An 18,360-nucleotide genomic window follows, 5' to 3' on the forward strand; every position below is an offset into this window, starting at 1 on the left:
TATATATATATATATGAAAATGTGACAATAATTGTTGCAAACAAAAATGAAAAAATACTTCATTTCTCCCTTAATTTGAAAAATGTACAATTTTCCAGTCCATTACTATATTATATATATATATATATTCTACTAATGATACTGATATAATAATGGACTGGAAAATGTTAAATATTTAAAATTAAGTGAGAAATCAAGTAATCTCATCTCAGTAATTTGTTAATTTTTGTTTGCAACAATTTTTGCCACAATTTCCTTTTGTTACAATTGGCTCTAGTCTCCTCTAGTTCAAAAAATAATAAAAAGGTCCTATAAAAATGTGAAGGATCATTTTGAGGAATAGGATTCCAAGTAAATGTAATGGTCTGACACTAGAAAAACACTACACTAAAAAAAGATATGGTGAAAACTTACCGAATTTCTAGTGCTGTCCTCGTCACTATCCTCATTTTCCGAGGGCTTCTCATCTGGCTCCTCCACACGACTCACGTCATCCTCTCCATAACTAGCCGACACCAATCCACCATGAGATTCTGATTCTGCAGAACAAAAAGAAACCCTTTTCAGTTCCACAAGTTAAGATATTCACAAGAACCTTGACTTCCATTCCTGATGATATCAAGGGCCGTTACAACATCCTACCCGTTTGTTATCACCTAAAAAGCAAACACTGAAATGCATTAACATTATATAATATAGATCAGAGAGAAACAAACTGAATAAGAAAATTCATAAGTACATAAAGGCAGAAGTATGATTTTCCACATCACATTAAACAAATGATGAGCCAAATACAGTTTAAAAAAAACGTGACCTATGATTTTGAGTTTAATTGGATATAGTTACAACGGTAGCCTATACTATAGTTACAAGTTATTGTTGCTACTGTAAATCCATAATACATTAATATGAATAGGTTAACACCAAGTTACAATAGTTTTACAGTTGTAATAAAGAACGTCACAAGCATAAAATGACTAGTGCTGGGCAACGCTTAATCACATCCAAGTCAAGTCAAGAATATTTATATAGCGCTTTTCACAATACAGATTGTATCAAAGCAGCTTCACAGTATTCAATTAAAATAATAATAAAACGTCCATGTTTGGTAATGCTAATCAATAGTTATTCATTCATTCACATCCAAAATAAAAGTTTGTGTTTACATAATATGTGTGTACTGTGTATAATTATTTTGTATATAAATACACACATATGTGTCACATATATATTTAAGAAAAAATTAATGTATAAAATATGTATATTTATATATAATATAACCTATGTATATACAGTATATACATGCGAATATTTCTTAAACATATACATGGATATGTCTGTATTTCAAAATAAATACACAGTACTACACACATGAATGAAAAATGAACACACACATATTGACATATTATGTAACACAAACTTTTATTTGGATGCGAATGCGATTACCCCAGCACTAAAAATTACATAAACTACCGGAAGAACGTAGCTTAAAAAAAATCTTTATCATAAAATAAATAAAACAGGGAACGAGTCTATTTATGTGTAGTGCCCTCTACAGCACTCCACGGCCAAGTGTTTGTCGTAATCATTTTTTTTTTACTAGCCAAACATTAAGAAATAGCTAGTTCAGCTCATGACAGTAATATATTTCACAACATAAGATATTTACATGTAAATATTGTCTATTTCATCGCATTCGCTGTCATTTGAAGCGGCACATACGTTAACCTAACCACAACAACAAAGCCACCAGTGTTACAAACCACCAGTATATACATGCTTTACCTAACATTCATTAGAGCTTATACCTTGATCATCTGTGTCTGGATCTGAATCCTGCTCTGAATCATCCCCATAAGCAGCTAGAGAAGAGAGAAGCGCACTTCTTTTACTGCTCGCCATGTTCAGCGCTGGCGCACATCAGTGACGTTAAGGTCTATATTTCATCTGCGCACGCTCGGTGTTTCGAAACGCGCGTCGCGTAGAAAACGCAAGCCTGTTTGGTTTCCATAGGTTACCACGACGCTTTTAAAAACTTCGATCAGACATACAAACTTTTGGTAGAATTTACACTGTCAAAATAATATAACAATAACTAATTAATTACTTATTGCCATTATTTTTGACAAGAGGCCCTATATGCATTGTGTAATCAGTCAGTTTAATGAATTTTAAGTTGCTATGCCCCCCAAACGGAATAAAAGTGTTACTCCGTCTGGAGTAACTCCAACTGGGACAGCTGCTGCTAACAAAAGCTGGGAAACGGCTCTTACTGATGCTGTATTTGAGGAGGTAACATAGAAATGACGCTTAATAAACTGTCATGTTAAAACGTGTTTGAAATTTCTAACTTAACGTTACTTAACTCAACTTAATGTTCTTCTTCGTCTTCTGTTCTTTTTCTTCTTATGTAAGTTAACGTTAACTCTGTCCTTTCTCATAATTTACACACCATTATGTTGTTAGGCAGAAAGTCACAGTCACTATTCACTTGCATTGTATATTACAAAAAGGTTCAATGAAAGTGAATGGTGACTCTGCTCTCAGTCCCTGACATCCATCTGTTTTCGTGTATCCCTTTAAACGAAGAAATGCTAATCTTATAGCAATAACCAACAAGCAAGTGCACAGCTTGTAGACACTGCAGAAGAATAGAATTGCTTCATCAGACAAAAAAAAAAGTATTTTTTTCATCATCTGAATCATCTGTGACTCTAGAATGACTGGAGGGCCAGTCTGTCTATAGTGCAGGCAGAGAGAGCCGAGGACGAACAGCTCATAACTGAGGCCCTCCAGCAGGCCGTCCAACAGCCCCTGCGCAAGCTTTTCAGCATGCTGTCCTGGGAGGACACTCTGGAAAAGGTTTCTGATCAAATTATATTTAATTAATGAAGTAATGAAATATAAGAAATAAAATAAATATTATAATCAGTTATCATAAATAAACCAATCTTTTGTGACGCAGATCAATGAACTAGGAAATCCAAAGACCAGAAAGACTAAAGATGGTCCCATGTTTTTTGAGGTGGGTATTGTTACTATTTTTTTGTAGAATCATAATCATAATTTTCATAATGCCTTTTGAGAACTTTAACCAGTTAGAAAGTTAAAATGACAAAATAATGTCAAATTATGTTGTCCATTTATGGTTTCAGTAATTTGTGCTTCTGTAGGTGACTGAACTTGCAAAGTCTATGATGGATGTTGGAGAGGAAATTACTGTGGACCTGATGGCAAAATTAATAAAGTTCCAGCTTCTGACCATCAAAAACAATGACATTGCAAGACGGGCTGCTGAGCAGAAGGTGAGAGCTTTTCACCATTAGCTAAAGCATGTACTGCAATATATGTTGACTCATGTCATGGTTATTCTATTATTTCTCTTTATAATAAACAGATTGACACTTGATTTTGTAATATGGTATACAACTGAAAGCTTTTAAAACTGATAACCAGATTGTGAACAATAATTTATGGAAAAAATACTATATTATGCAGGGGAGAATTACATTTACACTTAATATGTGATGACACAGATTTATTCTGCAGAATTCTAATCAAATATACTATGCAAACATTTGATCAAACCTATGTTATCTGATAAACAGTAACACAGAGTGTGTATGTTTAAGGCTGTAGAGGAGAATGCTCATGTTAAAGCGGGCCTGAATTCTGCCAGCAAGGATCAGGGGGGTAAAGGAGCAGCAAAGGGGAAAAAAGCTGCCGAGCCTCCAGTTCCAACCAAAGACACCAAACTCAAACGCAGAGGGGAAGAGGAAAATACAATCAAATACATAGGTGAGGCCTGATCATAGTTACTTAAAAGGTTAAAACTAGGAATCCAGTTACCAGAAAAACAAAAAAAAACATTGCCTCTGATTGAATATCCTGGAAATAGGTCAGATTTGAAAGTGAAATGGGTTGCAAATAGTGTTTTAATATTGAGTTTAAACATATCTGTCCAGATGATGAGCCTGATGACGGGCCAGAGCACTACATCCTGATAGTGGGATTCTACCAACCTCATCTGATCTCTGCACTGGACTCTCTGGGTATCCATGTGTCCAATGTTATAAAACTGAACTTAGAGACAGAAGACCAATCAGAGGCAACAACGGAAACAGCGGCAGAGGAGAACCATCACTCACCTGAAGATCAAGGCAAGTTACTAAGAACTTCATTGCACTTATTCCTTTCAAATTATATTACATAGTGTATGCAGAGATGTAGTTGTAAATTCAATCAAATTAGATGGCTGATCTTACATTTGTATACATACAAAATCAGGATTTAAAGTCACCAAGTTTTAATGTGTCCTGTGTTCAGAAGTTGAGACTTTTAAGCAAAGAAGGCAGCAGGAGCTAGATGTGTTCTGGGAGCAGTTGGATCAAGTCTTGAACAGTGGGAATATGGGATCCAGACTCAATGATGTGGCCAGGTTGAACTATACCGTGAAGATCCATTTGCTGCTGCAGGACAAAGACAATGCTGAAGAAATGGTGAACATGTACAATTTCTTATACCACACTGCACATTACTCAGAATTGTTGTCTTGTTTTTTAGTACAAATATCTAAACATTCTTAAATCAAGATATGGAGAAGCAAAATGACTTAAGATATTAAATCTTACTTTCGGAAAAAATTATCCAAATTAAATGAGTTTATGCTTAACACAAGAAAAAAAAAATCTGCCAATAGGTTAAAAATTTTTAATAAAAAGCAACTTGCACTGACATATCTTAAAATATGTCAGTGTCATTGTTTTGTCTGCAGAAGTTTACATATTACATTATAGTACTATCATCCACTACTGTCTGTAGCTGGCGTTTGGAGCTGCCATGTTTGAGGGTGTGGCGTGTCTGGTGTACGACAGCCTGGACTGGAGGAGACAGTACAGCCATTATCTCAGCTGCATGAGGTTGATCCAGGTGCCTTTGGCCTGCAGATCCATCTCGCAGTCCCGACCGCAGAGCTCCACTGAGGTACACGACTGCCTTTACTGATGGTAGTGCTGATAATATGTTAAATAAACAAGCCAGTGATTTAAAAAAACAACGTTATAATCAGTTAAAGTCCCCCTGTAGTCAATTGTATCACTTAAAACTAATCTTCGATCACCAAAATTACATATTTAAAAAATAAAATCCTTGAAAAATAATATTCATGCCTTAAAATAGCTTGAATATAACTTGACACCCAAATTTGGGTGCTATGTGGAGTTTTTCTACTAAAATGAATCCATGTTTTATTGCCTGTGTGTGAAGGGGTTGTAATCTCACAATAAAATGATCCACTTGGCGGGTTTTGCTATTACCTCTGAAAGCAAGTATTCCTATTTCTATGTGAAGGCTCCGGGTCGGATTTGCCGCGAAATCCAATGACGTGACTGACTGAGACCTGCATGCGCGCTCCTGAGCCTCTCGCCTCGTCTGCTGACTTTGTTTGCACCCAACAGCGACGACACTGCAACTTTATAACATGGAGTCTGCTAATATTAAGAAACGACCAGCACAACACAGACTCCAACACAAACTCCACATAAAAAAAATAATAAAAAAACACGCTTACGAGCACTCGCCTTTTAAACGTATTGGTTGCAGTCTGAAACATCACCGCTAGATGCCGCTGAAAACTCCACATAGCCCCTTTATAGCATATTAAAACACCACATAGACATAAACAACATTAAAAGCTTGATTTTCACCACAGGGGGACTTTCATTTTAGAAGTGTATTGTGACAGGATGTACATGTTGGTTTCTTGGTGCTGATATTTATCATGGTTTATGTTTTAGGTTGCACAAACTCCAAGGAAGAAAGTAGTGTCAGAGGAAGACCCTGGTACAAGACATGTTACACTGATTCTGAGCTTTGGTTTTACCATTACATCCTTTACACACACACACACACACACACACACACACACACACACACACACACACACACACACACACACACACACACACACACACACACACACACGCGCGATAAAAACTATAATAGTATTTCAATGATACTAAAATAATATTGTCTCCCACTGACTTTCATGCAAAATTAATAAGGTTTATAAGTTTTAAGAATAAGGGCACAGCAGCTCGGTGGCAGGAAGTCAGAAAGGGCATCCGGTGTAAAAGCTGTGCCAAATCCAATGTGTGTGTGCAGATAATTCAGATGAAGCGGACCCTGCAAATGAGCGGGACTAACACTAGGAAAATACAAAATCCAGTACTCATTCACATATATTGTTCACTGTCAGTGTGTGCTCCAAAACTGACGTCTTAAACTGACTCCTTGAGTTTCCTCAGTAGAGCCAGAGTCTCCTGTACAAAGCACAGAGGTTGATATGAGATACTACTGTGACCTGGTGGACAGGATTCCTACTGAAATCACATCTGTACCTCTTGTATTGCATTGCATGCTGGAGCAGGTGAGGGAACTTTGTAGGATTCAATATAACCTTTAATTTAAAGAGATAGAAGACTGTTAACCTTAAACTGTATTCGCAACATGAGTGAACAGACTAAAGAGACAAAAAATTGAAGTGCAGGCATTTCTGTAAACGAGCAATTTGGCAGCTAAATTTGTCTCGTTTCTTCCTGTGTGATGTCTAGGTGTTGGTCTCAGAACAGGAAGTCAATGCAGGATCAGTTTATTCAGAGGAGCACTTTGATAGAACAGACCAAGATCTAATCAGTTATATGCTTTCATCTGTGTCGAGTCTGCCACAGGATGAAGAAGACAAGAAGGTAAAATGCCTGCTCACACCAATGGTACAACAACAAAAGTCACTGGGTTTCTAAATCAAAATCAATCTATAGTTGCCATAATCTGTTTGTTTGATGGCAGGAACTCATGGAGGATCTTGGGATGCAGAAAAGCCCAATGAATGCAGATCAGAAACACCCTCTCTTGGTCAATCACCATGATGAGAGAGCGAGGAGACTCCTTCAGCTTCCTGTGAGCATCTGAATATGCAAACTGTCTCCCATAAAAGCTTGAAAGCACACACAAATGTTTTATTCTGTACATTTGCCCTTTTGTATACATCGATCATGTTTCATGTTACTGTAATCTTTAAGTCACATATAAACAGTATGTAAATACATATGGATGCAACTGACACAACTGTTGTATAAATAAAATCCTTATTCATATGTTGCAGATCCTGGATGGTTTTGATGTTGTCAAAATTGAAGCAGACATTATGAAGCAAAGCCATGTGTGGACCAACCTGATGTTCAGACACACTGAGAGCACCACTGTTAGACTGGCCAGATCACAGGAGCTAATGCACTTCTGCACTGATGGTGAGAAACAAGGACAATGACTTGCTGTTTTAATTGGACCTTTAGTCCAGTTTTCTTCCTAATGTAATGACTTAATGTGTATCTCCAGAGTCACTGAGCTGGTCTGAGCTAGAGAGGCTTCTCCAGCTGTTTGTGTTTGAGAGCATGCTTTTGACTACAGTGGATGAGAACGGCTGTATTAAAAGATCTCAATCGAACTTTTCAAACCCCACACCATGGGACAACCCTGTTGAATTCACCAAACACCTGTATTGGAGCAACAGCAGGACACCAGGTGTGAAACCAGCACAAGATCATTCATTGCAAATTCATTCAATTTCGAAACTAATATTTTTAAAGCAGTATTGAAGTCTTTAATTGTACACATCAGTTGTTTTATTTTTAAAGGATCAGCAAAAAACAATGCTGGGACTGACGAACCAATGGTATGCTTGTAGTTTTTAAATAAAAAAGCTGAAATTTTAACATTATACAAGTAAATTAAAAATGTATCTTGACACTATCATTAGCATGTGATTGGTTTTTAATATCTTAATAACTTATATAGGATAATGAAGTAACAATAACAGATCTCCAGAAGACCTTGATTCGTCAGCTGGGACACTGGAACTTTGTAGAGAAGCACAGTGCTTCTGTTTTCCCCCAGGTACCCACATTCAAATCTAAGCTTATAATAGTTTTACAATTTAATTATAATATAACATATAATTCTAATTTCAATATAACGTTTTGGAATTTTAATTAAAAAATGACAAACGAGTAATCTCTTTTCATATTCAGGTCCTCCAGTCTGCATCTGAGAATTATAGATGTGTGGACACATTTCACTGTACCAGAGACAATGCCTCATATATCATCTGCCACAATCCCATGAGCCCTCAGAGGAGTTGCAAGGAATCCTGGGATACATCACTTCACACAGATGTGGGCTTCAGGTACTTTGTCTCATCTTAAATGTTTTACATGGTACAATGTATAATTTTTATATTATATTATACTATGTTATGCTATATTATATTACATTACATTATATTATTTTTGTAGGAATTATTTGGAATATGTGGCAGACTCAATCAGTGAATGGACCAGACAGGAAGAGGAAAAATGGCAGATGGAGCAGGAGAAGAAAGAGGCGGAAAGAACTCCCATCCAAACCCCTTCAGAGGCTGACAGAAATACAGGCAACATATCTAATGTCTAATATATGCGTCTATGAGCAGGATCATGTAGATAACGTCAAATATATATGAAAATATGTTACTGTGGATATAATGATGTGCATGTTTAAAATTTAATTTCTTTCTGTTAGACTCTTCAATGAAGTCCCCAATCTCAGACACATTAGAACCATATATAAGAGAGGATTCTCTCAAAGTGAGCTGAGATGTTGATCGTAACATATAAATATTTTAATTATACACATTTTCAGATTTCATTATCCTTACACTGGTCCTTTTTCTGATGTATTTACTTTAGGCATGGAAAATGGACCAGGAGAGATTAAGGGAGGAGGAGCAATCCAAAAAGACAAAGAAAGAAAAAGGAGGAAAAGCAACACCAAAAGTAGAAGAGAGAATTGACTCTGTAAAGGAGAACAAGAAGACTTCAGTGTCCTCAAGAAAGAGTAGAGATAACATGTCCAAAACACCCAGCTCGGCCACTAAAGACAAAACTAGAGATGTTCCAGAGACGCCTCAAGAACCAGCAAATGAGAGAAAAACAGATGTCTGAAAATATATATAACCACACAAAATGCTTATAGTCTAGAATTGATGGTGCTAAGTTTGAAATGAATTGACTAAATGTTTGTGTATTTCACATACTGTAGGTATTCACAGGCTACAGTTTAAATGGGAAACTGGTGCAGGTCACTGGCAAAGTTCAGTCTCTCTATCCCTGTGACGGAGGACAAATAGATGTGGAGAGTTTTCACTTCACACAAGGTTTGAGAAATCAAACATGCACAATATACATTTGCTTTTTTTAGAGCTTCTTGTACATATTTTTTGTACTTTTATACCTTAATTATATGATTGGTTTCCATTTTAAGGAATGACACAAGTGAAGGTTTGTGTGAAGAAGGATGGCCATCAGTTCTACACAAACATTTCAGAGAGAAAAAAAGAGGACAAACTAAAGGATTTTGACATGTTCACTAAACAAGGTATGTGGTGCAAACGTAATGTAACATAATTTAGCCAATTTCATTCTGAAAAAATTACTTGTATATATTTTTTTTATATTTACACATACTGTTTTGCCCAATTCAGCCACTCTTGGAGTCAAACCAGATTGTGAGACGGAGAAATATGGCTCTTTTTATGCTGTACTGGCCAATGGCATTCGACTCTCCTGCTCTCAGAGCAGCCCGAATAAAACAAAAAGTCAAGCTTTCCAGCTCACTGTGCCTAGTGCCTTCTGTACAGACCAACAAGAACAGGTGATTGTACAAACAATAATAATGGAAAAATGTTGGTTAGTAAGGATTTGCATCAGTTAGGTGTAATTTAGTTTAGCATGCAATTAATTTTAGGCTGATTATCATAACTAAATAGACATTTTCTCCCTTACTAATGTTCCTAGATACCTGAGGTACATTGTGAGCCGACGGACGATTCCTCTCCTCCACCATTCCTGAATCTACACGTATCTCTTCCCAATGGACTTATCCTGCATTTTGATTTTGAGGACTCAGCAGGTGAGATATTTTCATCGATTTTTATAGATAAAAAGCTTGAGTACATAAAATTCATGCACCATAAGGTTCTTTCGATGCAGTACATTTTCATGTCTCTAAATTATTTCTTAATATAACAAATAAAATAAGGAATTTATATTAGTTTTCTTTTATCATAAAATTTAATTTAAAACTTAATAAAAGGAACTGCACAGGAGGAATTACCCATAAAAAAAAACATTTTATTTCTAGTCTGTATTAATCAATGCAAAAAGATCAATAAAAAAAACACATTTCATGAAAATATATTTTGTAAACTGTCTATAAATGTAGAACCAGCCTTTACTGTAAGATTGAAGAATAGGCCTACCCTGTTTCAAGCACAGAGAGCAGCTGTAAGGTCATATCTGTGTTTTTTAGATGGGGAACCTTGTGTCCGATCTCTTCTGATACGACAGAGATTTTATAATGCTGGGTCTAGTTCAGACCCAACCCCACTCTTCAGCACACACACTGAGGTCTCCAGGGTCATCACCAGCACAGGGACTGTCATCAAACACAAGAGAGATGGATCTACTGAGGTATTCACATATACACACGATTGCACATCAAAAATGCACTTTTTTGCTACATAATACAGATAATATAGCAAGCACACTCCTAATGAAATCATGACCTCAGAGGAAGTATACAGTATATATATGTGTATGTTTCAGGTCCTGTTTGCAGACGGAACAGTCAGTACGAGTCCAGACTCTGGACCGGTGTGTGAGATGGTCCTGCACATGCCCTTAAAGGAGGCGGAGCCTATCAAAGAGCCGACAGTGGACACCAAAGACACTAAAGACAAGAAAGGTAGCAATTAGCAAACACATCTCTTCGAATGTTGAAAACCTCTATGGATACTGATTTATTTTTTTCACACTATGTATGCACTACCATTCAAAAGTTTGTGGTTGGTAAGATGTTTTTTTTCTTTCTTCAAAAAACTCTTATGCTCACCAAAGCTGCATTTATTTGATCAAAATATTGAAAACAGTAATATTATTAAATATTATTACAATTTAAAATAACTGTTTTATATGTTAATATATTTTAAAATGTAACTTATTTCTGTGTTGGCAAAGCTGAATATTCAGCATCATTACTCCAGTCTTCACTGTCACACGATCCTTCAGAAATCATTCTAAAATGCTGATTTGCTGCCTTATTATTATTATCATCGTTGAAAAAAGTTGTGCGGCTTAATATTTTTGTGTAAACCATGATACATTTTATACATTAATGAGCAGAAAGCTGGAAAAGAACAGCATTTGTTTATGTTTATTTATAAATGTCTTTCCTGTCACTTTTGATCAATTTAATGCATCCTTGCTAAATAAAAGTATCAATTGCTTTAAAAAAGAAAGAATATTACTGACCCCAAACTTTTGAACAGTAGTGTACATGAATGAAATGTCCTCTTAAACCATCTACAATGTCTTTTGTGGTTCACAGGCAAGGCTGATTCTAAGGTAAATATAGAGGATGAGCAACAAATCTCTACAGAAAATGAAAAACCCAAAAATTCAGTTGAGATTACTGGAGGCTCTTGGACCACCACCACCCCCTCTGGCCTAAGAGTTGCCTCTGTGGCAGGGAAGGAAGTCCAAGTACAGCCGATACTGGCCTATCATGCTACAGATCCCTTTAGTGGGACAGTGAGTCCCTCATCAATTAAAACGAATATCTTCTATGTCATAAGATGATTCTTGTAATAAAAATGTTTCAATATAGGTTGTGGTCACAAGAGAGGACAAAATGTTGTCTGTGTTGAAGAAAGACGGAACCGTGATAGTAGATCACGCAGATGGAACACGTATTACCACTTTCTACCAGCAGGGGGAGCTACAACAACAACTGCTCCCAGGTGCAAGAGTCTTCATGCTGTGCTATCACAAACAGTTCATACAGTCTCGTCAGTAAGTATGAGTTTAAAATCTGATTTCAGGAGAAAACCTGGTTAGGGTGGAGAAAGCTGATTTCGCAACGGTAATAATGAACTGTGAGAGAAGAACATGTGATGTTTTTTTCGGGGATGGCACTTCAATCAGCGCAACTGCTCATGGATCATATAAAGTAAGAAGATGGATGGAAGAATATCTGTGAGATATATGAGTGAACATCATTTGTAAATCCTCTCTCTGTCACTTTAATGTAGATTTCTCCTCGTGATGGTGGTGTCCTCCATATTGGTAAGGATGGTGGAGCGGTGTACGCATCTCATCAGTTTAAAGAGGGACCCGAGAAAGACCCACCAGGCCAATATGTAATGAACCACGGAGCAGATGTCCTCTGTCACGTGACGGACCCTGAGGGGAACTACTTTCAAGTACTTTACATGATAATGTCTATAGTAAACATAAAGGCCCGGTTAAATAGGCATGGTTTAGATTAAAACAGTATTAGGCGTTAGTTCAGTTAGGACATTTACTGTAAGTAGCTTTTTATAAACATGCCCTATATAAAACATTACTGGTATGCATCTTGAGACAAAACAATGGCACTGACATATTTTGAGATATGCCAGTGCAAGTTGCATTCAGTTAAAACAGCTCAAACATGCATTTTAGTCTGGAAACCAGGGGAAAATGTCTCATTTTTGATTTTATATGATATTAATAATTTTAGGTTCCGCATGCATGGTCATGAAAAACCTTCAAATTTTAGATTTTTACATGACAGGATAGTCATGTAAACTTCTATAATGAATATATATATATATATATATATATATATATATATATATATATGATATATTTTAGCGATGATGACCATAACTATAATGTGTGTGTGTGTGTGTGTGTGTGTGTGTGTGTGTGTGTGTGTGTGTGTGTGTGTGTGTGTGTGTGTGAACCCTGTCTATTAAAAGTGTAGCTAACAAAGTCAAGAATATTTCTTTTGAGTGAACATATTGCAATTGATGTTACAGCTAAAATGATTTTTTTATACATTTGAGAGGATGTAAACAAGTGACAAAGTGTTAAATATTTTGAGTTGGCTTTTATTTGTATATTTTGTTATGTGCTTTTCTAGTATTCTATATAGTTGTAATATATTTTAAATCAGTCTTAGTCATTTTAGTACTTGCCAGGACAACATTTTTTTAATGGTTTAAGGTTTTTAAGTTAAAGTTTTTCATCTGCTATTTATGTTTTTTGTTTTTTTCAGCTTCATTTTCAATAATGGGAAACAATTTTTACAATTTTAACAGACTCTTGTATCCTAGACTAGTCATTCTGAATAAAAACCTAGAACATGTTAATGCTGTGTGCAGGTCAATGCAGATAGTCAGATCACCGTCACGACTAACGGATCAGAAATGAGAGAGACAGAAACAGAGCTCCAACAGAACGCTGGCTCTAAAACACATCCACCCAGGTAAGTCCCCAAGAAAACACACCCAAGGTCACTTAAAATTAAAGGGATAGTCCACCCAAAATGTTTTCTTTATACTATGGAAAACAATGGGGACCAGCAACTGTTAACATAATCTTTGAAACTTCATGCAGGTTTAGAGCAACTTGAGAGTGTGTAAATGATGACAGGATTTTAATTTTTTGGTGAACTCTCCCAATAAATATAAGCAGATTTTCTTAAGAGATTATTAATGGCTAAAGACTAGACATGAAACTGGAACAGCTGTGTTTTAGAAAAATATTGGCTGCAGAGACCAGTCAGAATCGAGTATTACAAGGTGTATTATATTTAGTTATTTTTATCTTCTAATGTTGACTTTTTTAATGTAGTTATTTTATGTAATGCTTACAGTATGTTGTCACTCACATACAGGTGAAACTCGAAAAATTAGAATATGGTGCAAAAGTTCATTTATTTCAGTAATTCAACTTAAAAGGTGAAACTAATATATTATATAGACTCGTTACATGCAAAGTGAGATATTTCAAGCCTTTATTTGTTATAATTTTGATGATTATGGCTTACAGCTTATGAAAACCTTTTCACAATATTCTAATTTTGAATTTGGGGTTTTCATAACCTGTAAACCAATCATCAAAATGATAATATATTAGTTTCATCGTTTAAGTTGAATGACTGAAATAAATGAACTTTTGCACCATATTCTAATTTTTCGAGTTTCACCTGTATCTGTTGTGCAATCATTGGCTTTTCTCTCTGTGTCCATAAACAGTACCGTACAAATGTTTTAGGCCACAATAAAAATATCTTTAAAACAGTAAGATTTTTTTGGAAAGAAATTATCACTTTTATTCAGCAAGGATGCTTTAAATTGGTCCAAAGTGACAGTAAAGACATTTATCATTTCACATACATTTCTATTTCAAATAAACGCTGTTCTTTTTAACCTTCTGTCCATCAAAGAATGCTGAAAAAGTATTCACACATTCCACAAAAATTAAGTAACTGTTTTCAAAGTTAATAAGAAACGTAGTAATATGATATCAAATCAGCCTATTAGAATGATTTCTGAAAGATCATGTGACACTGAAGACTGTAGTAATGATGCTGACAATTCAGCGTTGCCGTCACAGGAATAAATTACATTTTCAAAATATATTTTAAATGGTAATATTTCACAATATGACTGTTTTTACTATATTTTGATCAAATAAATGCAGCCCTGTTGAGCATAAGAGAGTCTTACCGTCCTCAAACCTCTGAACAGTAGTGTATTTACTTAAACAAATTACATTGCATTTTATTTGCATTCCAAGTGAAGAATGAAAAACCAACTTGTTACTTTTTCTTCGGTTGTCATTTTGAGGTTGTTTGTGGTACATGAGGACGGTTCGGCCTCAGAGCTGCTGAGAGCACAAGATATGGAAGATTTCCAACAGAAGGCTTACTGTGACTCTTCTATCGCCGTTCTCACTGACCCACTGCCAGACTCACAGCGTGAGGACAGCTTCCATTCATGATATAAATGTTATTTAATGTTGCATGATATAAATGTTGTTTAAAGCAAGTTTGCATAAACGCAGCAAGTAAAATATCTAAATTATTGATCTCCTGCATTGATTTCTCTCAGAATCATATGGCATCACTCTGCTAAGGCCCTGCCCAGAGATCAGCACTCATTGGCTCTCATCCAACCAAGATGATGACATCATTCCCACCAACCTCAAATCCAGGAAATGGGAGTCATTCCCTGCATCTGAGGTAATTCGTAATCTATAGGTGTTCCGTTTTAGATGGAAACTTTCTTTTAGTGTTAACTTTGTCACAAACAACCAGTATGTTTTATATTGTCAAAACAAATCCACATTAAATATCCCTTTTTTTAGCTCCCAAATATGTTTGGAAATGCCTAGTGTTTGAGTATGCAGTTTAGTGTGAATAATTTATGATGCCTTGATGATTTGTTTCCATCTCTGGTGCTTAGAAGAAGACTCCAGGCCCCCCTTTTGGGACCACTCTTGGTTGTAGTCTCGAGTTAAAGGAGAAAACCTTAAAGTCTTGTTCCATCCGCATTCAACCGGTTTTGGAGTGCCCTGACGTGCTGCTGGTGCGTCAGATTACCCAGCACCCACCTGTCACTGAACCACTGCGCAGGAAACTACAAGACAAACTCAAGGTGCTCGAATTCCTGTCACGCATAATAATTGAAAGTGAAATGTTTCTTTCTCAAGTTAACCTTTTTTAACCTTCCTGTGTTACTATAGTGTGTCGTTAAAACCACAATATTACCAGACCTCAGTAGTGTTCTCTTTTCACTTCCCTTCAACCTACTTTGTTCGTCCACTGACCAGTTATTAAATGTAATTTTAAGAAAAAAGTTTACGCAGTGGTTTGATTTAAACATTTATATAAAGATGAAACCGCACTCTCTAGTTATATCTCATATATTTATTTATACCATGTCCACACAGACGCGATAAACATTTATAACCATACCCATATGGTAAAAAAAAAAAAAAATCTGACCTGAATTTGAAGCTAATGCTAAATATATGTTGAAAACAGTGTGGCTTAGTAAAATCGGTTTTGTTCAAACCTTCAAATGCCAAAATATTTTTATAAAATACCATTTCCAATCTTACAATACATTCAGGGTAAATGCAAAATGTTTATATATATATATATTGAACAATTTCAATATATTTAAACTGACAATATATTTATGTAAATATATTTTAAATATATAGTTTGGGCTATTTTGAAATATATTTAAAAAAATATAGCATATATATACGGTATATATATATTTGCTCTGGGTTTCATCAAACAGGCATATTTGGAGCAGCTGCTACAGAGAGAGAATGAATGGGAGAAGATGCAGTTGAAGGACCTTCGGACAGCAGAGGAAAAGGTTCATCAGAATGATCTACTGCAGCTTGTACTGGTCAGACAAGATCCAACATCATATTCTTAAATGAATTACTGAAATTCAGATGTCTGTATGCTAGTCTGGCTTAAATACATTTAAACTTTATGTTTGTTTTAGTCCCTGACTGATGCTGTAGATCCTCCGGTTGAAATGGAGATAAAGCCTCTGTCCGGTGAGAACATTTATTTATTAGAACGTACATTCGAAATATTTAATTATAAAATAATATTTATTGTTTAAAAAAAGAAGTTAAAGGTATAGTCCACCCAACGTCATTTATTCACCCTCAATTTGTTCTAAACCTGTTTGAGTTTCTTTCTTCTGTTGAACACAAAAGAAAATATTTTGAAGAATGCTGTTATCCAAATAGTTCCTGGTCCCCATTGACTCACTTCCAAAGTATTTTTTCTCTATACTATGGAAGTCAATGGGGACCAGAAATGGACTGTCTTTATGTTCAACAGAAGAAATTACTTCATGCAGGTTTGGAACAACTTGAGGGTGAGTAAATGATGACAGGATTTTCATTTTTGGGTGCATGAACTGCCCCTTTAATATTTTTCCTAAAAAAAATAATAATAACGCTACGCTTTATTTAATCATTCATTTATGGTTTAACTCATCGATGCACGGATTATTGAATTATAATATTTTTAAATGTATTTTTATATGAAAAATAATAATCATCAAAAATAATACACAATTTTGTTTAAATGATGAGTTTGAAGAGTGTTAAAGATCTGTGCTCTGCAATATTAAACGGCAATAAAAAAGTAAAGTAAAGTTAAGTAAAAAAAAAAAAAGATTTTTAGCTCTGTCATTGGTCCCACATTCACAGTTTGTCTGTTTTTGTTCCTGTTCCAGCAGATGTGGCGTCTCTCTATACTCAAGCAGTGCGAGCAGCTCAACATCCCCACAAACTACAGGAAAAGACAGAACAGAAAGTTTTGTTGTAAGTGGTATTGTTCAGTGTTAACTGTAAATGCAGACCAGAATGAGAGTTATTAAAAACATGCTTATCGCTCAACATTTTAGTGGGTAAATTTGCTCAGCCAATGGATTAGAATTCATAGATAAGAATAGACCACAGATAAAATGCGACTGAAATTGGGAAAGTGTGTGGTGACTAATTGCACTTGTATGGTTTGCTTTCAACTTCCGCTTTAACAGTGTCAGTAAAAAGAAGCAAAAGTCAGTGTGGGAAAACAGGGTTAACCAGAACAGGTAAACAGTTATTTTTGAACGGTTTCGGTTTTAGAAGCTTTGAGCGGGTGATCCATATATGTTTTGTTTGTCCAATCTTCAGGCAAGAACTCCAGGAGCAGAAAAGATACCGAAACGCACTCCGACACCATATTGTTACTCCATACTTTCACCCTGAGCTGAAGGAAATTGCACTCTTTACAGACGAGGCTAGTACCACCATATGAATATTTAAACGTAATCATTTTATCTGATTGTCTTTGTAACTTTTTCTTTCAAATATTGTTTATTTAGAGCAGGGATTCCCAAACAGACGTAAAACGTTGAAATGTTGCCTTGGCAATCAAATTAAATGTTTAAGTTGAAGCACTAAAATTATTACCTGGAAATGAAAAAAAACTAAAACTGAAACAAGAATAAATTAAACCTAACCAATAAAATGACAAAAGCATATAATGAAATTACTACAAATTAAACTAAAATATAAAACGAAAAGATAGTTAAAATTATTCATAAAAAACTATAATAAAAAGTGAAATAACACTGCTTGAATTTCATCCAGACATTTTAACTTATTTCAGTATATTTCATATTTTAAGAGATTTATTTTGAATGTTTGTATTTAAAAGTGATTTATTTTTAAGATTGAGTTATTAGCTGTCATTAAATGGATGTGCACGGAAATGCTTAAGCTACATGTGATAATAAAAGATTCAGCAGATATAAACTGATAAAAACTGCACTTGCTGAGCTTTGTAAACAAGTCTGTGTGCTCTTGTGCTAATTTTAAAATTGCGATTAAAACCACAAATGATCACCTTCCT

The 18,360-nt window shown here is 35.3% G+C and overlaps 2 protein-coding genes across 7 annotated transcripts in view; one reads left to right on the plus strand and one right to left on the minus strand.

Annotated features, from left to right (window-relative positions):
* Positions 1 to 2,021, minus strand: part of sap30bp (SAP30 binding protein) — an 18,340-nt gene extending 16,319 nt beyond the window's left edge. For 3 of the 4 annotated variants that reach the window (XM_079637158.1, XM_079637161.1, XM_079637160.1), the window contains exons 1-2: positions 1,809 to 1,959; positions 415 to 539 (exon numbers count right to left, since the gene is read on the minus strand). In XM_079637158.1, coding sequence (XP_079493284.1) covers positions 415 to 539; positions 1,809 to 1,902 — 219 coding nt within the window. In that variant the 5' untranslated portion in view covers positions 1,903 to 1,959. Of the gene's footprint in view, positions 1 to 414; positions 540 to 1,808 lie in introns of all 4 variants that reach the window. The other variant, XM_079637159.1, reaches the window with a different exon arrangement.
* spag17 (sperm associated antigen 17) lies at positions 1,968 to 18,355 on the plus strand. 3 transcript variants are annotated; one of them, XM_079637153.1, is made up of 39 exons: positions 1,968 to 2,292; positions 2,719 to 2,862; positions 2,966 to 3,025; positions 3,174 to 3,305; positions 3,633 to 3,798; positions 3,966 to 4,160; positions 4,327 to 4,499; positions 4,822 to 4,983; positions 5,796 to 5,841; positions 6,309 to 6,427; positions 6,612 to 6,746; positions 6,847 to 6,957; positions 7,163 to 7,307; positions 7,396 to 7,581; positions 7,695 to 7,732; positions 7,855 to 7,953; positions 8,088 to 8,242; positions 8,352 to 8,488; positions 8,617 to 8,681; positions 8,784 to 9,032; positions 9,136 to 9,250; positions 9,358 to 9,471; positions 9,578 to 9,747; positions 9,891 to 10,005; positions 10,405 to 10,565; positions 10,701 to 10,839; positions 11,482 to 11,684; positions 11,761 to 11,893; positions 11,975 to 12,102; positions 12,185 to 12,355; positions 13,301 to 13,404; positions 14,771 to 14,901; positions 15,035 to 15,165; positions 15,389 to 15,580; positions 16,235 to 16,348; positions 16,451 to 16,505; positions 17,198 to 17,285; positions 17,504 to 17,557; positions 17,640 to 18,355. In XM_079637153.1, exons 1-39 carry the CDS (start codon positions 2,182 to 2,184, stop codon positions 17,761 to 17,763), a joined length of 5,070 nt encoding a protein of 1,689 aa, XP_079493279.1. In that variant the 5' UTR covers positions 1,968 to 2,181; the 3' UTR covers positions 17,764 to 18,355. The 3 variants fall into 3 exon arrangements, with proteins under 3 accessions (XP_079493279.1, XP_079493277.1, XP_079493278.1); XM_079637151.1 differs by having other exon boundaries at positions 2,053 to 2,292; positions 6,306 to 6,427; XM_079637152.1 differs by having other exon boundaries at positions 2,053 to 2,292; positions 6,306 to 6,427; positions 17,201 to 17,285.
* The last annotated feature ends 5 nt before the right edge of the window (positions 18,356 to 18,360 follow it).

This window comes from Phoxinus phoxinus (assembly GCF_949152265.1).
Source record: "Phoxinus phoxinus genome assembly, chromosome: 15".
In the NCBI taxonomy this organism is placed as follows: Eukaryota; Metazoa; Chordata; class Actinopteri; order Cypriniformes; family Leuciscidae; genus Phoxinus; species Phoxinus phoxinus.